Genomic DNA, 25197 nt, shown 5'->3' with positions numbered 1-25197 from the left:
CCCAGAACTCTGGCCCAGCAAGCTAACAACACTAGCTCACGTCATTCACTTAATTAACTCCACACGTATTCAACCCCACATTTCATACGATTGAGTTTGAAAATATTACAAGCAACAATGTTTTAGAGAAGATAATCCCTGCAAACCAAATTCATGAAAACCAGTAACTGGGAGAGGAGGGGGGGGGGAAGAGGGGAATCGAATTAGAGGGAAAAATAGGAGTGTTAAGTTGAAAGCAGTATGTCATCCTGAAAAGTCTGAAATAAACATGATGACATACATTTCATAGATTCCAGTATTAGGTGTTTATATGTTTCTGTAGGTCATTGAAGGAACATTTTATTGAAGTATAACTTAAGTAAAATGAACAAATCTTGTTAAATTTTTCATGCAAAGTTTAACATATGTGTACATCCATATAAGCATGATCTGGTAAGAGGTTTTCAGACTCCAAAAAGATTCATTGCCTTTGTCTCAGTCAAGATCCCCCTCCTCAAAAGGTACCCATCGTTCAGATCTCTATTTACTATTGCTTTATTTTTCCTGAATTTATATAATGGAATCATACAAAGTGTGTTCCTGTCTGAGTATTGTGCTCAATATGTCTATGACAATTCTTGGTGGTGCTGGATATGGTTGTCTTTCATTTGTGTGTAGGATTCTTTTGAATGAATGTAACATTATTTGTCCAGCCTACTATTGGTCATGCTCAGGCTGGGTACTCAAAGCCAAAGCAGTAAAGAAACCCACAAGGAGGTCAGGAGAGTAATTTCAGTCAGGATTATCAATGCATAATTTCTTTCACTTTGTCTTTCTTGCCTTGATGTACCAATGCAGACCCCACCAGTAGAAATTTCTCATAAATATTATAGTTGGAAGGAGAAAGTTTGAGGGAACAATGTGTTAGTACCTTCAGATTCATTCTCTTCCCTTCTCCATCAAACTCAGCCCCAGACACCTTTTTCTAAGCTTGCAGTTGGATTCACCTCCCAGGTGGAGGTGGGGCAGGGAATGAGGCCAGAGTATTCATTGCCCGGCTTCCTTCTCCTCAGAGGCGTAGGGTTCACTGTGTCTTGACAGAAGCCTCAGTTCTTCTCAAGGAAACATGCACTATGGGTCTCTCCTTCCAGGTCCCAGTAACTTCTGCCAGCCTTTGCCCCTCTAGATCTAGAGTGGTAATAGCTCACTGATGCTGGCCAGAGGTTTCTATGCTGACCCATTCTTTCCCCACACTTCACAATGCCTTTTGTAATAATCCTTTCACAAATAAGGCCTCTTTGAATTATGCTTATTTGAGTGTGCCCACACTTTGCATTTGGGATTGATTGTTGCAAATATTTTAGGCCAAAAGAAGGAAAAGTTGTATTGTTTCACACTCATTTATACTCTGACACATACACCCTCTGGCTGGAAAACAATGGCAGAAGTAGTAATACGCTTGCATTTTCCCCATAGACCACATCCTGTTGAGCATGCAGATATTAAGGACAGTTGTTCTGTTCATTGTGTTCTGAAAAAAGAGCCAGCCTGGCCACTGGGCTGAGGCTGTTCAGCTGTATGACTGAGGGAGACCACCCCCTGCCCCTTCATGGTCAGGTCTGGTATTTAAACTTATCATTCTGGTTCCCTGTATAACTGGGGGTTAGGTTCCATGGCTTAAAATTGCAGGGGTAGGATGTGGTCAGTCAGCAGACCAGTAGCCTTCAGCCTAGACCTACTGAAGCAAATTTTCCATCCAGCAAGTTCTAGTTCCAAGAAGTCCACAGGAGGCAACTCCAGCTCTGAGAGTCCAGGCTGAGAGGGTGGTCATTCCTTGCTTTCAAATTCATTTTCTTCTTACACCATTATAAAACACACACGAAGAATCAATTGTTTTTTAATGAAATTATAACACTGGGAATAACTAATAAGTGTTACCAACTGAGTTGACAGTTATCTTCAAATAAACTCATCTGCTTAACTGAAGCATAACAAGTTTCAAGTCACTTAAACATATACTGTTAGCATTTTTAAGTACGCATATGTGATTCAGAAGCTTCTGCAAAACAGGAAAATATTGAAATAAACTAGATGCTGAAGTTTATATGAGAATGCTAATGCAACACGTATCACCAACACCACATATTTATATTCAAATGTCTTACTGATTGTCTTTATAAGTAAATGTCCAAATGTGAACATGGTAACAACTTTATACACAAAATACTGTTTTGTAATCCCATATGCCATGTTTTACACAAAGTTTAATTTGAAGAATAAAATTACAAAACCAAGGTTCTGGTAACTGTTTCATTTTCATATCCCAACAATTCTTGCTTCAACAAGAATTCTCCCCATTTCCATTAAAAGGTGTTTTGTCCTGAGCAATTGTCTACTGCTCACTGGCTATTGGAGGGTGGCATTAAAGTATGATGCATGGAAGTATTATGACTCATATTATGATGCTTCTGATTTGATGGAAAGTTTTTCCTCAAAAGCATTTATTTATGATCTGATTAGATAAAGAAGAAGAAGGGGGGTGGGGAGGCAGCCCAGCTAGGCTTTGTAGGATTCAGAATGAAAGGAAAGCTATTTTTCTCTCACCAAATTATGACATTTTGATGTAATCATAAGAGCAGGGACACAAAACTGGAAAATGTAAAAAATGCAATACCACTGAGCTTGACATGTAACCTTTTTATTTTGTGATAAAAATGCTTTCATATAAATTTCATCTTAACTACTTTTAGAATGAAATTTTGAAAAGTAAAAACAAAGTGTGCACTTTCCTTACTATGTATAGTCAGGAATATGCGGTCATTTTATTGGTTATTGGGTTTCTCATACAAACAGATAAAATATCACTTTTAAGAGAAATGTACATAAAGAAGTTGAAACGAAACAATTACTGGTGGGGGCCTTGGGACATAAAAATGTGTCCTCCCAAAGAGTCGTCACTCAATGTGTTGGTTAAGGCCCACATCCCCAAACCACAGGTCAACATAACACTATTACCTTTGGTTCTTTTCTATGCAACAATTACAAAGTAGCAAATTTAACAATAAGATGATATTGTTAAATATCACATCACAGCTCGACTTCTTACACCAAACTCTTTAATTTGTGGTCTCACTTTCCCGAAAACCTTTCCCTCCCCCACCATCACATAAGTCAGAAAAAGATATTAAAAAAACAAAAAACAAACAAAAAAAGAAAGAAAGAAAAAAAAAAAAAAAACCTATCCTCAAAGGCAGGCAGATGAGGAATCAAAGAAAGGAAGAATTTATAAAAAGAAAAATAAACCCAAAGTGGGAGGGATCTATGCATGGCATAAAAGAGTCCCATAAAATCTTGTCTCCAATTCAGAACCCAAATGAGAAAGTGATTATTCACATTACCTTCCCTTTTAGTAGATACTACACAACAGTTCTTAAAATCCGAGACCGGTAAACATTGAAAGGTAGTGCTGTCCTCACCACTGGAGTCTACTGTCTGTAATGGCAGCTTTCACATTCCTTCCTCACAAACCCAAAGGATCCAAATTAAAGTAGCCCAAAGAGGAAAAACATGAAAGTCAGTCCTTCATTGTGCTGGGGGAGGGAGGGTATAAAAGATCCGGTAGCTGCATCAGAGGCTGATACTCTCAGGCAGTGGGGATGGAGCAGGGGGCAGCGAGGGGCAGATGTGGAATGGTCAAGTGGTCCATACAGATAGGTGCTGGGCCAAGAATGGGTCCAGGGGAAAGTCACCATTTGGAATGATAACGTGTTTACACACCACTAACGGGACTGGCAGGATGCTGCCACGAGAGGGAATCAAACAACAAACAAGCCACTGCATGTACCGGGGCAGAACTAATTACTTTTGTTGATTCAATTAACTTGGATGGTATGGAAAAATACTATTTATAAACTGCTATGCCACTGGACACAAAGGACTTCTATACAGGGCCACAGACAGATAAATGAGGTCAGTGGGGAGCACGGGTGATACCCCCAAGCACTGCAAGAATGAGGACTATCATTAAACCAAAACAGAGCAGGAAATCAATCTACTAATATATACAAAATGCCCCAGCAGAACTAATTTTCCAGGTGTCACAGGCATCACAGTACCAGGGAGAATTGGCAGTGTGGCCATAAGACCAAATATTAGTTGACCCAAGGAGAAGATGAAAAACATTGTTTCTATAGCTGATTAAAATGGTTCTGATCTTGATGGAGAGTAAGTCACCAAGACCACAATTCAGAGGACAGATTCAGGTGCAATCGCAATCAGAACACAAGGCTGACAATGAAAGCATGGAATCCATCATGATTTACAAGGTGACTCTAGGAAAGGAAAAGTTCCTGGGAAGTTTCTATACTAGTCTTCAAAAGGACAACATCATGACTGCTTCAGATCAAAAGAAACAGCAAAAGGTGGCAAAGGTAGCCTCATAGCTGTGCCCTAGAAAACTAGTCCAGCTCTCCATGCCCTGCACTGGCACACAGTGCAGTAGACACAGCCCAAGGAGAACCTGCCAGGAGCATTAGTAACTCAGATTGCACAGTGTAGAGGGAATTTGGTAAACAGGCTCCTGCTCTCAAAAAAATCAGAAAATAAGAGACTATGATCAAAAGGAAGAAAACTGTCACTGGGTCCCTTGAGCGGAGAAAAGTTCAGTCCTAAATGGCAAGGGCAAATTTTTTGAGACATTTTCTTCTGTGGAGATGTGGAAAGGCTCAACAGTTAAGACTGAATTCACCTACTGGATGAGTGAGGGAAGCAGACCTATGGTCCTAAGATTCGGGACAAACAAACGTGTTTCACACTGGCAGTTGATGGAATGCTTGGCAGGAAGTGGAGGGGCCAGTGGCAGGTAACTGCTTCTTGCATGAGTTAGCTTATCTCTTGGTCATTTCCACATTCCGGCTCTTTTTCTGGTTTTAAAAAAAGGGAGGTAAGTTTATAGTACCTAGGCTTCCAAGGATAAAACTTTACACTGACTAGGTCCACAAGCAGAAAACAATTGATTCGTATCCTTCATCCTGGTGAGGTTTCTATGCAGCTTGCATGCAGGAAAAAGAATTAAGGTGCAGCCTCCTGAAGGAATCTCCTGCCCCAAAAATTTGTTCAAAGAAAAATATTTTGTTCCCCTTCTCTCTTGAGGAATGATATACGTAGAACATAACATGTTCATTTTTTACAGAAACACACTTGAAAGGTTTATGTTGAGAACCATAACCAAAGTAAACCCTGTGAGACTCCTAGCAGTGCTGAGGAAGTAGGAGGGGGATGAAGTTGCTTTCCAGGGCAGGAATGATTCAAAGCACAAAAAGTCTTGCCCTCTATTATGCTGGTAGGGCTACAACCATGGAAAGGTGCAAAAAAAAGGAAAGCACCAAATGAAGCAAAAGGATTGCCAAGCTGAGAAGATGAGATAGGTCAACTCAGGCAGAATTCCAGGGTACAATTCCCAACTGGACTCTAGTGTAGAATCTTCTCATGGATGTAGCAAAAGCCCTCAGGGCTTAAAATGCAGTCCAAGCTGCAACGATGTCTAGGCTACAAAGGCATCCCTCTTATTCTCCAAACAGAACAGAGCAAACCTGGCCCCAAGAGCTGCATTCATCTTGCATTTCCATGAACTTGACTTGGTGGGCAAGAGATTAAAAGGAACCATATCCTTCCCCTAAAACTTTGCAGATATCAGTGATGCCCATAAATTGCTTCTCACGCATTATCTGAGAAGATAGGAGCATCTTCCTTCTCTTGCCTTCAAAAGCTGGTTACAGAGATTTCTTCACTTCCCTTCCGGATGACCTTCATTTGTTCCTCAGCAGCATTCACGATAGGCAGTTCTGTCTCTACAGTAGAGGCAGATTCATGCGTAAACCTGCATGTTGCTGTGCGGTGGCTCAGACATGTGTGTCCCTGGTCCCCGCTGAACTCCTCCAGCACCCCCAGGAGTAGGGCTGGTGGTCACATCTGACCAGTCAGAAGCAGAGTGGGGTGATGAGCTTGACCACTGGTCAGGAGACTCTGGGGATGGTGTCAGGTAGGGATGTTCACCCTGGAGGTGACCACTATGACTGGGTGTTCGCTCAGCAGCACTTGAGGAAGTATAACTATGCTGTGAAGGGGGCGTGGGATACTTGCCTACAGAGGCTGGGAAAGGATGATAGGCTGGGAGGATGGTCTGAGCTACCTGCCCATCCTGCTGCGGCATCATGGCAGTGGGGAAAGCCACACTGGGCAAACGGGCCATTTCTGGAATCTGGTACATAGTGGGTAAGGAACCTGCAACAGCTGGAGGGCAGTTGGACTGAGGCTGGGGAGCCCCAGCGGGCTGGGCAATGCTGCCTTTGGGAATGAGCTGGAAAGTCACAATGGGGGGTAAGGGTTCCCGCGGAGTGGTGATATGCTTCCCTTCAGGTGGCCTGCTCTGGGGAGCTACACCAGGGTGGGTGCCTTCAGCAGGAGCCAGGACCATGCCAAACATCTCATTGTACTGGGTCTCATTCATCTCCACACGGTTCATCCAATCTGCGGGGACAGAGACTGGATGTAGTCTACCCAAACTTCCTGCACTGCCACTGCCAGGGGGTACAATATGGTGGTGGGACAGCAACTGGCTCACGGAGGGAAGCACAGTGCTAGCCCCAGGAGCCAAAGGCTGCATGTCATGAAGGTTAGAGAAAGACAGTGCATGCTGAGCATGGACTGGGGCAGTGGGGGCAGCAGTAGCCAGCATAGGGTTGGGTGAAGCCTGTAAGATTCCAGGGGATGTGATCATTGGAGAGGATGTGGTGTCAGAGACATATGTGTGAGGCGACTCTAGAGAATCAACAGGGGATAAAGTCACTGAGCTCTCAGAGAGTTGGACCTTCTCACTCAGAGACTTCTTCCTCCTACTTCCCTTGGCTTCCTTGGCCTCCTTGGCAAGGTTAGGGAGGCTGGTGGGCATGGTACTCTTAGCATTGGGTCGTCTAGGCTTCTTGCCCATCGGTGTGTGCTTCAGACTGAGGAAAGACCTGTTGGGCCCACAGATGACAGGTGAGAGAGCAGAACTCAGCACAGTGCCTGGGGGGCTCGGTGTCACATTGTACTCATCCAGGAGGTGCACAATGTCATGGTGCATGCGATCACGAGCCACATCTCGGGGAAGACGATCCATGTGATCCGTGATGTCACGATTGGCAAAATGGTCTAACAGGATCTTGGCTGCTTCATAGCTCCCCTCCCGGGCAGCAAGAAACAGAGGTGTCTCTTCCTATAGAAAAGACCCACACCAAACATTGTTAATAACACTTTGGAGAATATAGCAGTGTTACACACTCTTTTTTTATTTAACCCCCTTAGACATATTTTGCCTAAGTGCCTCGCCCCATGAGATTTTAATGCATCAGACATGCTATCAATCTATGTGATGAATGTATACCTGTGATTTGTGTATAAATGTGTAAGTTTATTTTACCTTACACCAAGAATCAATTTTCCCTCCAATGGGCAGCACATCCTCAGTGAGGGATTTGTGAAATAAAGCATGCCCCTGAGCCAGAGGCTCACTTAAAACAGTACTGTGCTTGTCAATATAAAGTTTTAAAAGGAAAAGTACTTACACAAGTAAGAAGGGTAGGGGGAGAAAGAACTAAAGTAAAAATGGGAAAGAGTAAAAGAGACAAAACATGTTAAGAAAGAACTAAGATAAAGGAAAAGAGGAAGCAAATGAGAGAAGATGAGCGAAGTAAGGGAAGCATGACAGACAACTCAGAGGGGAAAATCAAACAGGAAAATATCATGGTATCCAAGGACAGTAGGGGGGAAAATGAAACAAATTCCAGAAAAGTGTGACCAACAGGAAGGAGGACCTTTATCAAACTCTCTGCTTGATGGGCACCCAGTTCCTGCCCAGCCTGCCTCTCTATTTTCTGTACTCATCACAAAAGAAGCTATTTGGAGAAAACGGAAGGACCTTATAAATAAGTGAGGCCCTGCTACAAGCATCCTCAAGCTCTGAGCTTACAGACTATACCTTGTTGTCCTGCATGTCTCGGTTGGCCCCATTTTTCAACAGCAAAAGTGTCGCCTCTACATTATTGACAGCAGCTGCCCAATGAAGAGCAGATTTTCCTGCAGAGGAAAAACATTTTTATAAGCAGAGATTATAATGACACATCCTACTCCTTTTAAAAGGAAGCACCATTTGACTTGTACAAGGAAACCTTGAACTTCCCAGACATCAGCAGGAAGCCAGTCATCTGTGGGGCCCAATAGGAGAAGAAAGTATTATCTTCCTTTACTTCTGTTCTAAGAAGTCTTCAGTATAGGCTTCCTAGCCTTTAGAGATAGGCAGGTAAAAGGATCGCTTGCATGTGGTATCCATGACTGCCACATAATAGAATCTACCTTCACAGACTGAAGACCTGCTCATTACATGATGGATGTGTATTTAAGCTATCCCATACAACCCTCCTATAAAATGAACTCTAATACATTCTCATATCAAGAATGATGTAGCTAGGAACCCACACAGGTGAACCTTTCATGGACTTTCTTTGAGGCTTGAGAACCCTACAAAAAATTTCCCTTTCCACCATAATCCATGGATCCCTACTGGTCCAGCTCTCTGAACATGATGTGGTGAAGGAAGAATGAATGAATTCATGAAAGAATGGGTCAATCTCCAATGGATTCGGATCAGGCAGAATTCTTAGGGATCATGAAATGATTCTTTTCCCTAGAGCCATGGTTTGCAGGTAAGAATCCCAGCTCCTGCTTCTTGTCCCTACCATGGTCATCCACTGCATTCACATCTGCTTGGCAGTTGATCAGTTCTGCCACCATTCCCTCCACAGCCAGGCGGGCAGCCAGAATCAGGGGTGTAGTACCATCGTTCATTCTGGCATCCAGATCGGTCACTCGGTTGCGAATCAGAATCTAGAAGAGGACAGAAAAGAGTCACTTGGAGGAGGAAAAATAATGAAACCAAGAGAAGGAAATAAGAGTCTTAGAACTGAGGCTAACCTGTAAGTTCCTGAAGGGCAAGGAGAGAATTGTTATCTTTGTGTCCAAGATACTATCATGGTCAATAAATATTTGTTGAATGAAAGGATGCATGAAACAACTAATAAGTTATCATCAAGACATAATGACCTATATAAAAGGATGTACCTCTACCTTCTAAGGAAAGCAGAGCAATGTGGGGAAGTGTCACAACTTCAATTACAGCACACAGCCTAAGGAGATTTAGAATGCTTCTGATGTCTGCAAAAGGTTGAAATAAAAGGGTGTGAGAATACTGTCAACTCAAGTCAAGAAGGCTGCCAAAAAGAAGCTGGAAACCACAGAGCTAAGGCAGTTAAAACCAGTCAAAGGCTTTGGAACAGGTTTCATTCCTTTTGATCTGTGAATTTGGGAGGCATCTTTGCACATCAAAATATTGCTAAAAATCAGAAGACTGGTATAATCTGCTGTTAATTCTGTCATTGTCTGGGTAGCTAGAGCAGGTCAGTTGGCTTGCCTCCCTTTTTTTTTCTTTCCCATCTAGCAAGCATGACTAACCTCTCAAAAGATTTATTGAATGAACCCAATCAGATATTAAGTACCTAAACAAAAATAAAATATTGTAGATCCATAAGAGATTCTCATTATTCAAACCCATTCTTCTCAGGTTCTTTACCTGGAAGACACCTTGGGCATCAGCTGCCACTGCAGCATGGAGAGGACAGCGGCCCATGTTGTCCTGGGCATTGGCATCTGCACCTGCATCCAGGAGGCGCTTGGCAGCATCAGCCCTTGAGTAGCGGGCTGCAAGATGCAGGGCCATCTCTCCAGTCCGGTCTGTCTGGGCCTGGAGGCTGGCACCCTGGCAGACCAAGTCTGTGATGATGTTGGCAGAAGAGTCGTCTGCATCTTCATCTTCATCACTCAAATCTGAGCTGCCTCCTCTGAGAGAAGCCAACATCAGTGGGGTGCACCCATCTATAGGAGAGGAAAGTTCCAGAAAGTATTCAATGAGGAGAAGGAAGTTAGCCCTATTGTTGGAATAGTTCTATCTGAGTTAACATTATGTTTAGGAGGAGTAAATTCCTTGCATTTCTTGTAATAATTGGTGATAAGTTCTATACCTTTTTCACCAGCTTTTCCTCTCTTACTTCTTTTCTATAAAGTGTAACGGGAAAATAAGGCTTTCTGAGCTGTGGGCTCTTCTCTAAGTTAAACAAGTTTTTCTGCTCAAGTTTAAGTGCTATGCTAATTTAAACTGAACACCATTTTACAATATCCAATATTAACAGAATTATATACATAAAGTAGTAACTAAACTAATTCTCCATCCTTTGCTTTGGTATACTATTTTTGTATCCTTTGAGAATCAAATCCATTTAATCAGCTTCTCAACATGCTTGAAATACTTCCCTTTCTTGTGAGTTCATAATTTCTGCATGCCTGTACTCCTTAAACAATCATCTTCTCAAGCTGATTTTCGATCTATGAAATTGGCAGGGGGCATATGACCAGATGGGGCAAACACAGGACAATTATACAGAGCCAAGGTAGACACTACCAAGTGAAGAGGGGAAGGCTTGAGGTGCTAACCTGGGCCCCGGACATTCACGTCCAGTACATCTACCTCCTGCTCAGCCTGAGGAGGAGTGAGAGCCAGTGATGGCGTTCGACGAATGTCTGCGGCTTCAAGGTGCTGCTGTGTCCATGGGCGTCGATCAATGGGGTCATCTTCTTCTGAGAGTAAAGCCTCATCTTCAGCCTGGGAGGGCAAACAATGCTCCCTATCAATCTGACTCCCAGTAGAAGCTGCTGACTGCTGGTCCAGTCTCCCACCACTTCTTTTAACTTCCATCCAGTTTTCTCTCTCTTCCTGCTTGCTATGGTTTAGATATGTATCCCCCCGCCCCCAAAAGTACATGTGTAAGACAATGCAAGAAGGTTGAAAGGTGAAATGACTGGGTTATGAGGGCCTTAACCTAACTGGTGCATTAATGCACTGACATGGATCAAGTGAGTAATAACTGTAGACAGGCTGGATGTGGCTGGAGGTGGATCCCTGGGGTGTGCCTTTGAGGTATATATTTTGTCATTGTTGAGCAGGGCTCTCTCTGTTTCCTGATGTGACTTCTTGAGTCGTTTCCTTCTACCACACACTCAGCCTCACCTTGAGCCCTGAAGAATGGAGCTGACTTGAGAAATGGGCCATCTGTTTATAGACTGAGACCTCTGAAACCGTAAGCCCCCAGATAAACTTTTCCTCTTCTAGAATTGCTCTTGTCAGATCTTTCAGTCACAGCAGTGAAAAAGCTGACTGAAATAATGCTCTGACCCTCTGTACCATTCATTACTTCAGCTTCCCACTGCTTTCAAGATGTGGTTCCTGCTTGGCCTTCCTGTATCATCAAGACAGTTTTCCCCACCTCTCTATCCTAATTCTAGGGTACCCTTGATATGCTACTTCTGCTTCCCCAAAGCACCATACTCTTGATTCTGGGCCTCTGCCCATGTCCTTCCCTCTGCCTGTTGTGATTTTTTCCCCTCATTTCTTTGTTTGACAAACTGCTACCTACCCTTCAAATAGAAATTAATTCCTCTAGCAGGTCTAGAGGAAAAATGCACACTCTGTTTACCTTTACTTCACTGAGTATGTGGTTAAGTGCTTACATGGCACCATGTGACAGTTTCTACCAGAATGGAAGGGTCTTTAGAAGAGTCAATTAGCCTTGTTCCTAAAACAATATATAGCACAGAACAAGTGCTCATGAAAAAAGATTGAGAAATATAATAACTATGACAATTTAAAAGCAGCTACCCTTTACTGAATTCTTAGTACATGATAGGAATTAAGGTACATTATACTTATTGCTATATTATTTTCAAAGCAACTTACCGAGGAAAGAGTTACTATGATCCCCACTCTACAGAGAAGGAGAATTAAATATAAAAAGGTAAAGTAATCTACCAGCTACTAAGCAGCAGACTTTTGGACTTGAATCCACTTCTGACCAACACTGCACCATTCCTGGCTACTGGCCACATGCAGCGATGGAAGTGCAGTCTCCTTCCTCATATCAGCCTCAGTCCAATCCACCTCTTGCTCTGGGAGATTTTAGTTTCCTGGGCTCCAGATGTGGAGTCTCCAAAGTCTATAGCCACTGGCTTTTTTTTTTTTTTTTTTTACTGTTACTTCCATCTTTTCTTACAGAAGGGGTGCCTAAAGAGATCTAGTCATGGAGGAAACTGATAACACACCAGATCTGATTCATCTAACAGCATGACACTGAAGGAAGAATTCATTATTTTATTATTTTTAGAAGGTCTTGAAAACCATAAACAGGTAACCCAAGGTCGTTAATGTCCTAAGGTTCCCTCTGTGAGAAGTTGAGATAGCCACCTGTCTGGGCAACACATGAAAGTGATCACCTTTTCCTCCCACTCAGGACACTGCAGATTTAAAGAATGGAAATCTGAAAGGTAACCAGATAATGGATATGACGGTGGTTTTACTGTAGCCAGCTTACCTTGGCTTTCTTTGGCTGGGGTCCTTCATCATCCATCCAATGTTCACTTGTTCCAGAACCAATTAGATTAGCCTCTGACACTTGCACTGAGAGATTTCTGATATGATCATAAAGGAGAAACAAAAGCAGAGGTTACAGCATTAATAAATATAGTGGTTTTAAACACTTTTCCACCATGACATACTCCTAAGGTGCTACTCTGGCATGGGGGTCATGGCCCAGAGAGGATTGCCAGTATTCTATGTGATATTTCAGAGAACCCATCCGTTCCCTTCCCACTGAGAAAGAGCTTACAACAAAAGTGTGCCTCCACACAGAAGCCAAGCACAAGAGTGCTTTCCCATGACCACACCTGCAGACTCTGGCACTTTGGTTTTAGTCACTCACAAGTCATTCAGATTCATGGTCATTGTGATTAATGACCAGAGCTCAGAATTTAAAATCATGGTTCAATAAGATATGCTTTTTCATTTCTGCTTATTACTATGGATAGTGACTTATTGGCAAACCCTCTTACTTCAACCCCACGGCATCCTGTCCCACTGGCTCACGACGCTTGTGATTGCTGGAGTCTCGCCGCAGGGTGAAACCTTCAGGCAGCCACAGGGAGCCATGCTTGCGCTTTCGTTTTGCCATGATTACCCCCAGCAAGATAATGAACAAGATAATGACAACAGCAACAGCAAGCAGATAGAGGAGCTGAGTGCGTCTTGGAATCCGAGATTCACCTGAAAGTCCAGAGAAACAGGGATACTGTTATATAAACCACCAACCTCTCACTATCAGCCTGAAGTTCATTTAGAGGACCATTTGATCCCACCACCCCTGAAAAACAGAAGGTTGCACACACTGAAAAGTGTGCCCCTAGGGATGTCTCTCCCCAAGCCTTTCCCCTTATCACTCACTGACAACAGACACCAGAGGGTACGACAAGGTCCCCTGAATGGCATGAGAAGCCAGCAGAGCTGCTGCTGCATCCGTGTTCTTGAAGCACTGGTCCGAGTCTTGAACACACTGGCGGTTGTCAATTTCCAGAAACACCTTAGAGCTAAGGGAGGCCAAGGGAAAAAAGGAAGAAGGGAAATGGAGGGTAGAATAGGGAGGTCCAGCAGGTTGCGTCAGATGGTTAGGTGAACTTTCCTTTTTCCTCTCGGCATCAGGCTGTTCACCTCTGGGATGCTGCCTTCAGAAAGATCTCAGAAACTAGGACACTGTCCCTTCAGATCCTAAACACTTACTCTCATCAAGAGGATGTCTCACCTTCCTTAATCTGGCTGACCTAAGGCTTCTGATTGAGGTAATGAAAGCAAAGTGAGGAAGCTGGGGAGGCTGGCCTTCAGTGTCCTCCTCTCGAAGGCTTCAGTGGGCTTCTTCCACCCTTCCTACCTATTTGGTGGCACTGAATGCTGCACATTTGGGGCCCTACTCCTCCTATGGTTTTGTATTCATATTTCATTAGCTGAAAAGATGAAAAATTGTGGGATATACCAACAAACAGAGGGGTGTGAATGACAGAACGAATAAAGATCATTGCCCTTGTCAAAGAGACATGTCATAAGTAAAAAGCCTTGAAAATAAGGCAATGACTAATACAAAAGAGGAGTCGCTAATGAAGGGTTTTGCAGCAACTCTGGAAAAAGGTTAGGGATTCCAGCATTTGAGAAGGCCTCCCCAACATCCTGCCTCCCACTTGCTCCAGCCCACCTGATTTTCCAAGATCAGGGCAAATCTTTATCCTTAAACAAAAGTACTGGGATAATGGGCTTGTCTTAAGAGGTGGGCTGTTCTATTTGCCTAAGCTTTGCACTTTTATAGGCTGAGTTATAATTTCTGCTGTGCCTCAAAGTGTGCAGCTTTATAGAATTTACCTTTAACAAGTTCAGAAACCAAATACCTACCCAGCCACCTCCTGTTCTTGCTCATCAGGAAGAGACCTGCGAGTCATCCTCTGCTTCTTCATGGCAGCTGATTTCTCACCATAATAGGGGTACACCATGAGGGCCCCCTGTGAGTCCCGTTTAATGCGCAGATTGGTGTGCAGCAGGGTGCCCAGTGCCCGCAAGAAGCTGCGGGCATCCTGGAGCAGTTGTTCGGGGGGCATCAACACCACAATGACCAGGGTACCCTCCGCCAGGTTCTCAGGCTGGTCAGCAGCACAGTCCAGTCCATCCCAGCCACACTCCTCACTGTTGCATCCCTGGTCACAGTGGTTGTCTTTAAAGTGGTCTGCACAGTACTTATCATACCTAAGCAGAGAAGAGAAAGAAAGGGGAAAGGGATTCAAACTAGATGAAGCTTTATTTTGTTTTCTACTTGGAACTACTGTGGATATTGCTACCCATCTTTGTGGCCCATATCAGGACCCATAGGACCTGTGAAGCCTTTTTTGATTTTCTGTCCCTGGTATTGTGGAGTGCATACAGTCTATGCCACTCACCATTACTGACAGTTCCCTGAATCCCTGAATGGGTACAACACTGTGCTCATTAGGCAGCATAGGCTTAGCGGCTCTCATACAACTCACACTCTTGTTCATTCAGATTTTTAACCAAAGCTGCACATATGAAACCAAAGTCAACCTGGTTAAAGCTTCCTCTGCTTTGTATTCACTGTTCTCCTTAAATGAGGTGACAAAGAGATTTAGGAAGTAAAGGTATCCAAGTTGGCTCTAGACCCTGAACCATCAAAAGCTGACAGAACCACGTCAATGTGGCCCATTTCTTTTCCTCTTGGGAGGGATTGCAACTGCAGAAGGTACACACATGACAGGGGTGAGGGTGGTAATGTTCCGTACAGTATACCAGATCTAACTTGTTTAGTCTCTTTCAAACACTGGGAAAAGGAATTAGAACCCCCAAACCTAAGTGTTCACAACTCTTCATCTATGCTCTCTTCTCCTACCCTTACCCCCATCCCTTAATATCTCTATCATTTGGTACAATTTGCCAGAGAGCTCAGTGATAAAATTAGGAGTCATTAGTACTATATGTGCTTTCGGAAAGTTCTTTAACCTTTCAGACCTCAGTTCTCTCATATATGAAAGATCATTAACAATACCTGTGTCTCAAAAAGATTATCAAGAATTAACTGGGGCTAGATGTAATGGGTAATAGGAGACTTACAGCACAGATCACTGAGTATTTTATAACTGCAACAAAGACCAGGAAACTCCAGAGGCCTAATCTAGCTCATGCTTCCAGATATATTTAGATGGGGAAAACCAGTCTAAGGGAAAGGAATGGGTGAAGGAAGAGAGGTACAGACCTTTCCATCCATCCTGCAGGCAGGTTACTGAGAGGCTGCCTAAGGGCAGGAAATAACACTTCCAAATGTTATTTCCCTCAGGGGTCACCAGAGCAGCAGGTGAGAAGGCAAAGATAGGCAGAGAAAGGATGATTATGCAACGAGCATTCCTGGCCCTCTGTCAGTGAGGGAGAGCGCAGGGTGGCTGTGACGGACAAGGCTGGCACCATCCGAAAAGCAGAGGCAGCTTGGGCTGAAGCAGTGGAGTGGTTAGGAGCAAGAAGGAGAAACTGAGGAGTGTTAGTGACAGTCCCCTCAGCTTCTGCAGAGCCTGGAGTCCTTACTTGCACGTCTTGCTGTTCCCCTGGCATTCGAAGTTGTCAAACAGGCACTCGGCAGTGTTGCACAGCTCATCACACTGGTTGTTGATGTAGTCCCAGCAGGGAAGTGGGGAGGAGCAGTTGGCCCAGGGGTTCTCCATGGTGAGGGAACAGTCACCTCCATCCCACTGGCAGGCGTGGCTGTTGCAGGCCTCATCGCAGACGCCGTCCCGAGCTTTGTCAGCGCAGTACTGACTCAGACAGGTGGCAGGAGGGGTGCTGGTGGGGGCTGTGTAGAGTTCACAGTGGCTGCCCCAGAACGGTGGAGAGCAGTGGCAAGAGTAATAAGGAGGCTGGCGCTGAGGGTAGCAGCTGCCCCCGTGCTGGCAGGGGCTGCTGGCACAGCCTGATTCACAGTCCTGGGGATTGGGGCAGAAGCAGCGGGGTCCTGAGGCGGTGTGTACACACTGCTCTCCTTTTCTACACTTCACCTGTCCACAGCTGCTCTGGCATCTTGCCCCGGAGAAGCCCTGTGGAAGATGGTGAAGAAATGAGGATGGTAGGCAGACCTAAGGCTTGCCAGATTCTTGCTCCCAACCCCTCTTGCATACCTTGAGGGAGATAAAGACTAGACACTTGTTTAGATTCCTCCACGTGACATCCTCACCTTAGTTCGAGGAGCCAGTGGGTAAGGACTGAAGGTTCCATGAGATTAATGTAGAATTCTCTCACTTTAAGAGCTCACTTCTAGAAATTAAGTCCACAGGTCATGATGGGAGAAGATTTAGGTGACCTTGTATCCAGAGGCATCTTCTCTAATCATTATTAGATCATTTCTATAATGGTTTCACCGGGGGGAATCCTGTTGGAAGTTTTGAATCCCTAGAAGACTTCCATATCTCATCTCATTCTTGTACTTCTTGTTTAGCTCAAGTCAAGGTTACTGGTCAGGGTTTTTTTTTTTGGGTGTTTCCCCACACATAATGACTTCTCTTTTAGGGAATTTTCAGCCTTTGGCATTGGCAACAGAGTTTGCATAACAAATGGATGAAATTAAGCTGCTTTCTACTTTTTAAGGAACAACATAAGCAGAAGAGCATTTTACCCATGGGGCAGGAAGACTCTTCCAGCATGGGACCCCAGAGCCATGGACAGTGGTCCTATTTCAAAGGAATATTCCACCACTTCTTGTGTTCTTCCCTTGGTGTTCCAAAGGTTGACAGTCACAGATTGGGAAGCTTAAAAGTTTCTGGGAGTGCCTAAAAAGCTTTACATGGAAAAACTGAAGTACTTTCTTCTGAAGGAGATGAAATTGATAAATCTCCCCACTAAGGAACTTAAAAAACCCGGTTTAATTTCAATTTTTTCATAAATCATATGAAAGAAAGAATGTCCTTTAAATCAGTAGCAGGCCACTTACTGGGGGGCAACGACAAATGAAGCCATCAGGCACATTGCTGGCCACAGCACAAGTCCCTCCATTCAGGCAAGGCATCTGGGGACACACGTCCACGAAGGTTTCACAGTGACGGCCTCAAGGTAGGGGGAAAAAAAACAGTTTTAAAAGGCAGAACTAGTAAGGCCAAGTTATTGAACCAAACCCCACTGGGATGGAAACCAGCCACAGAGTGAGCAAGGGGTGTGAGAATTAAGTTCTAAGCCTCTGGGAATATGAAAAAACGAGACACTTGATGGACCTCAACATGATGCCCTCACTGGCTCACACCAGTTCCCTCATCCGTCTTGCCTGTGCAATAAAAGCACAAGCAGCGGCATCCCCAACCAAACCCAGAAAGGATGCATATGAGAAGTGACTCTAATCACCAACTTCTGTTCACCAAACTGTTCACCCCATTTTGTTACATTTTCTACTTCATAAGAGAATCTACACAAGGGTCAATGTATCTAATCGGGTGTTGACAGTTTACAGAGAATTTCTGTTCTCTTTGAAATTATTTTGGCATTTCTGTAACTTAATTGGTCTTACCCTTAAATACAGCTTCATTTTTCCACAGTTACTTTTCTCTAGAAACATTTCTAAGCCAAAGGACATCTGGCTCCACCAGAAAGTGAACCAGGCAACTGGAATCATGGAAGGGACATGGGGCTCAGCTAGGACCTCTTGGCAAATAGTAGAAGACAGGCCCCATCTGGACTGTGATCATTTAGATTTTTTAAAAAAATTAAAATAAATTTGGCCATTCAAAATAAAGAAACAAGAGTTACAAATGTTTGACTTTCCAAATCAGTGGCAGACACTGATCAAGAGCAGCTATCACAGGGATACAGTGCTCAGGGGTCTGCTGTTTGTCTCACTCAGTGACAACATCTGACTACAACTGCAGTTCAAGGGATTCCTTTCATCCACAAGTGCGGAACAAGCACAAACTCTTACTTCCTGGCAGTGGAATGATCATTCAAGGTGGTTTTTATTCCCTTCTTCTCTGTTTTCCCCTTCCTCTGTAAGTGCTTGTCACTGTTTCCAGATAAAGGCGTCCTCAGAGGTAATGAAAGAAATAGCCATCTTTGCTTTCCTGGCTTCCCAGGTACACTGGGGCCAATATGAGCCTATAGACAGACTATTCATATTTGTTCTATATCCCACACTACCTCAATAGGTGGACTGTTTCTTTTTTGGTATTACAGCATTTAGACAGCTTCCATATTTCAAAGTCCCTCCCATTCTTTATAAAATCCCAAGGTTATTCAAGATAGTATCTCTTTAAAACTGAAAGGAAAGGAAGGGAGGGAGGAAGGGAGTGAAGAAGGAAGAAGGGATGAAGCAAAGAAAGAAGGGGGAAGGCAGGCTAGAGATGGGTTCAGGATATAGCAGTAGTGCCAAATGACTAGTAAACAGACTACTGCAGCCTATCATCTGACTCTCAGAGCATAAAATATTCAACATGAGAAATACAACTACAGACTCCAGAAAATGCAAGACAGATTTCAAATCTGGGCATCTGATGAGCTGGTCACATCTAGATGCAAGCAACTATTTAAGTCACCATCCTGCCCTTCTTCAAAAGTGACTAAAAAGTGCTGTGATAAATTCCCTATTTTGAGGTAGGGCTTGGTCATCATTATGTATCCTGTGGTGAAAAAATGAAGCTTGAGAAAAGACTAGGAGCGTGGCCAAGCCTCAGCAGGACAGGGCATACTTGTGACTACTGCGGTTTTCTTGTTCATACTCTGATCCACTGATTTTTGGCTAAAATCCCAATTCAGACCCAATCTCCTAAGCATCACAGAAGATCCTAAACTTCTCTGGGTCTTGAAGTTGGAAAGATGACAGTGAAAGAACTATCCAGTAATTCAAGTCATTACATGTCAAAAGAGGCAGGACAAGGGAACCAGCATTAGATACAAGGTTCCTGAAAACAAAATACCCTTTTACTCAGATGGAGAGTTTTGTGGCAATATGGTAATCATGATAGCACTGCAACCTTAAACTAAGCTGGTCAAGTTTTCTGTACATAGGAAATGCTTCACTTGGTTCTAGGATGAGTCAACACAGGGCTGGATCTGCTCACTAAAGCCCCCTCCAGGGCAGAGTGGCCGGGGGTCACAGAGGCTCTCACCAGTGAAGGCACTGCGGCAGACACACAGATAGTCATTGGTAAGCTGGATGCAGTCCAGGCTGCCCTCAGAGTTGCAGGGGTTGGAGAGGCACTCGTTGATGTCCCCTTCACACCGCTCTCCAGCAAAGCCAGGCAAGCAATGACAAGTGTAGCCTCCAATCCTGTCCACACACTGACCACCATTAAGGCAATGGGGACCTCCGGCGCAGTCATCAATGTTCTCCTCACAAAGTAGGCCTGGAGGAGAGAGAGGAGAGGGAAAGAATTATGAAAATCCTTTGACCACTGCTCTCTAGCAAGGGACAACCATCCTTGCAGGGATTTTAACAATTAATCAAACTACTCTTCTTTTAGGAGTGGAACCTTTTAGGTTGGACACAGCAAAGTGCACTCTTGGTGCAAGACAGCTACCATCTTCTTGGTGAGCGGTTTGAGAAAAAGAAAGAATATGGATCCAAGAAGGTGAACTATAGTGAGTCTGCATTCCTTGTTGCTCTGTGACTTGGGATTCAAGCAGAGAAAATACTGTTTCTCTGTGAGGCAGTCATGGCTGCCCACTGATCCCCTGCTGTTTACCCCCTATTCAGCCTCTGAGATTGCTCACAGTCTGCCGGCATATCACCTGCCATTTGCCCGTTTGCCTGCCTCTTGCCTGCCCATCGCCTTTTGCCCCAAGTCCACCTGCCGGATGGTCCACGGTTAGTCTGCAGACTGCCCACAGACCAGCAGATTACCCATTGCCTGCTGCTGCTTAGGAGTCCATTGTCACAGTACCTGCAGGTTTGGTTACACATGGCTGCTGCCATCTTGGGACATCAGCCAGGGCTGCAGGTTTGCCACTGCTGCTGACATCTTGGGGCACAGCCACCTTGGTCTGAGGACTAAGGCCAGGGCCTGGAGATATATTGGGCTACCTGCAGGTCTAGGTGTACCTGAGGTCCTTCTGCTGGGTGTGCTAGTGGCCGCCATATAGCTGCCTCTTTGCAGGGTCACTCTTCTGTGTGAGCGCATCCCTGGTGCTTACTCTGCAAGTTGAAAGGGTACTGAGATCTTGGGACTGCGGCAAGGCAGAGCCTGGGGAAGCTGAAGCCCAGGTCTGTCAGATTGTAGCTGGGTTTATGTGGGCCAGTCTGGGTCTGGCAAGCCTGTGGAAAGCCAGAGACTAGGGGAAGTTCCCAGGAGGGAGCACAGTTTGAAGAAACTGGAGAAAACTGGGCCCTCTCCATCTGAAAGGGGCCAGCTACAATGGGGGAGACTAGATGACAGTGTGAAGGCATCTTGCTATAAGCTCACCCACCCAACCAGTCCGGCATCCACTGGACTGAAGCTAACAAACTTCAGACAACCCCACCTATCAGTGGAAGAAGGAAAGCTGAGACAATTTTGAAAGCTAAAGGAAGCGATCATTCAATCTTCCATTGATTTTTCTTTTCCGCCTCTCTCACACCTCTACCATCTTTGGATTCAAATATTTTTCATGCAACAACTTATTAAGGAATGGGACGCCTGAATAGTATATTAAAGTTTTGTTGTGTATTCTTATATTTTTACTTTTTAAAAAATATCTGTATGTGCTTTTTATCTCGCCTATCTGTCTCCTTGGATTCTCTTTCTCATTTCTCTCATACTAACTGTCAATCTCTATTAATTCATCCCTTGCTCTTACTATAAATTTTTACCTCTATCTTCTCTCCTCCTCCTTTGTAAACATCACATCTTATACTACTTCTGTTCCCTCATTGTCCATCATGTGAAATGGTAAACCCTTTTAGCAAACTTACTGTTTATATTGTAGACACTAATTGAACAATTCATTTCTGTCTACTGTGACAAAACTGTAGACACCTAAATAGGAGCTATTTGGTTTAAGGTTGTATATTGTTTGAAGTGGGTGCTGTTAATATTGGCCTCTCCCTTAAAGGTGAGGTACTAGAGCCTTCAAGCTTAGATAGATAGAAACTGTACTGCCTCAGGTCAATACTGCTAGATAGGAAGACACACAATATGAAAAAGCGAGGGAACAAAGTACCACAAACAAACCAAGATGTTCCAACAACAGAATCCATAGACACCACAGTAGGAGAAATGTCAGGAGTTTAGAAAATACATAGATTAATCTTTGAAATAAAGGAGAGAAATACAGGAAGTGAAAGATCACTTCAAAACAGAGGCTGAGATTATAAAAAGAAATCAAGTAGAAATTCTCAAAATGAAGGAAACAATAAACGCAATTAAAAATTCAATGGAAAGTATAACCAACAGACTAGACTACTTAGAAGACAGAACCTCAGAAAATGAAGACAAAATATAAACTCTCGAAAGTAAAGTCGACCACCCAGAGAAGATGGTAAGAAACAATGAACAGAACTTCCAAGAAATATGGGATAACATGAAAAGACCAAATTTAAGATTTATCAAAATAGGCGAAGGTGTAGAGATACAAACCAAAGGACAAATCTTTTCAATGACATAATATCAGAAATTTTCCCCAATCTAAAGAAACAAAATGGAAAATCACTTATAAGAGGCTTATAGGACCCCAAATGTACAAAATTACAGCAGACCCACACAAAGACATAGTTTAATGAGAATGACTAACACACAGAATAACGAAAGAATTTTAAAGGCTTCAAGAGAAAAAAATCAAATTACATGTAGAGGGAAAACAATTTGGATTTCAGCTGATTTCTCAATCCAGACCCTCAATTCCAGAAGGTCCTGGAGTAACATATATCAAGCTCTGAAAGAAAATTGATGCCAAAGGAGAACTTTATATCCAGCAAAATTAAGTTTCAGATTTGGAGATCAAATAAACACTTTCCATGACAAACTAAAGTTAAAAGAATTCAAAACTAGAAAGCCTAACTACAAAATATTCTCAGCAAAATATTCCATGAGGAGGAAATGAAAAAACAAAAAACAATGAAAACCAGCAAAGGGAGGAACTACACTAAAGGAAAGGTCAATCAAAGGAGAAACTAAGTCAAGTTGAAAACCAAAAATAAACCAAAATGACCAGGAATACAAATCATATCTCAATAATAACTGTGAATGTTAATGGCCTAAACCGTCAATCAAAAGACATAAACTGGAAGGTTAAATTGGAAAAAAAAAAAAAAAAAGACCCAACAATATGTCTTTGGGAGACTCACATCCTAGAAAAAGACATCACAGACTGAAAGAATTATATGAGCTTCTCAATAGATGCAGAAAAAGCACTTGACAAAATATAGCACCTCTTCTTGTTAGAAACACTAGAAAAACTAGAGATAGTAGGAACATACCTCATCTTTGTTAAGGCTATGCTAAGCCCAAGACTGACATAATTCTAAATGGAGAAAAAATGAAAACTGGAAAAAGACAAGGATGCCCTCTTCCACCACTTCTATTCAACACTATCCTCGTCCTTGAAACTCTAGCCAGAGCCATCAGACAGACAAAAGAAATTAAAGGGATACAAATAGGAAAAGAAGAACCCAAACTATCACTGTTTGCTGACAACATGATTCTATATTTAGAAGACACAAGAAATTCCACCAGAAAACTTCTAGAACTCATAAATGAATTCAGCAAAGTAGCAAGATATAAAATCAATACACATAAATCAAATGCATTTCTATACATAAGTGCTGAGTCCACTGCAAGAGAAATTAGGAAAACTACCCCAGTCACAATAGCCTCAGAAAAATAAAATACTTGAGAATCAATCTAGCAAAAGAGGTAAAAGACCTCTACATTGAAAACTACAGAACACTAAAGAAAGAAATTGAGGAAGACCTTAAAAGATGGAAAGATCTCCCATGCTCTTGGATAGGCAGAATTAATACAGGCCATATCACCAAAAGTGTTATACAGATTTAATGCAATTCCTATTAAAATCCAATGACATTCTTCACAGAACTAGAAAAAGCAATCATGAAATTCATTTGGAAAAATAAGAGACCTAGAATAGCCAAAGCAGTCCTTAGCAGAAAGAGTGAAGCAGGAGGTGGCATTACAATACCAGACCTTAAACTGTACTACCAAGCAAAAATAACAAAAACAGCATGGCATTGGCAACAAAACAGACATGTAGACCAATGGTACAGAACAGAAGACAAAGAGACAAACACACACACTAGACAAAGGCGACAAAAACATACACTGAGGAAAAGATAGCTTATTCAACAAATGGAGCATGCTGGGCAAATGAAATCCATATGTAACAAAACGAAATTAAACCTTTATCTCTCGCCCTGCACAAAAATCAACTCCAAGTGAATCAAAGACTTAGCCACTAGGACAGGTACCCCACGCCTAATAGAAGAAAAAGTAGGCCCAAATCTTCATCATGTCTGCTTAGGACCTGACTTCCTAAACAAGACTCCTGAAGCGAAAGAAGTAAAATCAAGAATCAAAAAATGGGATGGATTCAAACCAAAAAGCTCCTTCTCAGAAAAGGAAACAATCCATAACATGAGGACAGAGCCTACAGAAGGGGAGGAAATCTTTACCACATGCACCTCAGATAGAGAACTGATCTCCAGGATATATAAAGAACTCAAAAAACTTAACAACAAAAACACAAATAACCCAATCAATAAGAGGGCAGAGGAACTGAACGCACTTCACAAGAAGAAATTCAGTTGATCAACACACATGTGAAAAAATGTTCATCATCTCAGGCAGTTAGAGAAATGCAAATCAAAACTATTCTAAGATTTCAAGTCACTCCAGTCAGAATGGCAATTATCAAGAGTACAAGCAACAGTAAGTGTTGGCGTGGATGTGGGGAAAAAGGTTCACTCATACATTGCTGGTGGGACTGCAAATTGGTGCAACCACTCTGGAAAGCAGTATGGAGACTCCTCGGAAAACTTGGAATGGAACCACCATTTGACCCAGCTATCCCACTCCTTGGTTTATACCCAAAGGACTTAAAATCAGCATGCTACGGTGACGCAGCCACATCAACGTTTACAGCAGCTGATTGCACAATAGCTAAACTATGGAACCAACCTAGATGCCCTTCAACAGATGAATGGATAAAGAAAATGTGGTACCTATACTCAATGGAATGTTGCTCAGCCTTAAAGAAGAATGAAATTATGGCATTTGCAGGAAAATGGATGGAACTAGAAAATACCCATGCTAAGTGAAATAAGCCAAACCCCAAAACCCGAAGGCCAAATGTTTTCTCTGATAAGTGGATGCTGATCCATAATTGGGGGGGGTGGGATAGGGAAGAATGGAGGAACTTCAGATTGGAGAGAGGAGAGTAAGGGGAGGTATGGGACAGTGGGAGTAGGAAGGACTGCAGAATGAGACAGACATCATTACCCTCTACATATGTATGATTACACAACTGGTGTAACTTAACACCATGTACAAGCCAGAGGAATGAGATGGTGTTCTCCATTTGTGTACAACATGTCAAAATGTGTTCCACTGTCAAGTATAACCAATTAGAACAAATTTTTAAAAAATTAAAGAAGAAAAGAAAGAATATGTAGGGCTTCTCCCACAGAATTCAAAGAAGTAGAACCTGATAAAGTAGGTACTATCATTTGTTCCATCTAAAAGTCA

The 25197-nt window shown here is 43.0% G+C and overlaps 1 protein-coding gene across 1 annotated transcript in view; it reads right to left on the bottom strand.

The window, feature by feature from the left end:
• Positions 1-2661: 2661 nt before the first annotated feature.
• Positions 2662-25197, bottom strand: part of NOTCH2 (notch receptor 2) — a 157803-nt gene continuing 135267 nt past the window's right edge. The window contains exons 23-34 of the mRNA XM_079140190.1: positions 19633-19869; positions 17475-17587; positions 16079-16584; positions 14390-14737; positions 13397-13539; positions 13009-13219; positions 12492-12588; positions 10561-10729; positions 9644-9945; positions 8754-8901; positions 7997-8094; positions 2662-7234 (exon numbers count right to left, since the gene is read on the bottom strand). Coding sequence (XP_078996316.1) covers positions 5846-7234; positions 7997-8094; positions 8754-8901; positions 9644-9945; positions 10561-10729; positions 12492-12588; positions 13009-13219; positions 13397-13539; positions 14390-14737; positions 16079-16584; positions 17475-17587; positions 19633-19869 — 3761 coding nt within the window. The 3' untranslated portion in view covers positions 2662-5845. The remainder of the gene's footprint in view (positions 7235-7996; positions 8095-8753; positions 8902-9643; positions 9946-10560; positions 10730-12491; positions 12589-13008; positions 13220-13396; positions 13540-14389; positions 14738-16078; positions 16585-17474; positions 17588-19632; positions 19870-25197) is intronic.

The sequence above is a fragment of the Sciurus vulgaris genome (genome assembly GCF_902686455.1).
Source record: "Sciurus vulgaris genome assembly, chromosome: 1".
Taxonomy (NCBI): domain Eukaryota; kingdom Metazoa; phylum Chordata; class Mammalia; order Rodentia; family Sciuridae; genus Sciurus; species Sciurus vulgaris.
The sequence above is the reverse complement of the archived record's forward strand: the minus strand, read 5'-3'. Positions and strand labels throughout refer to the sequence as shown.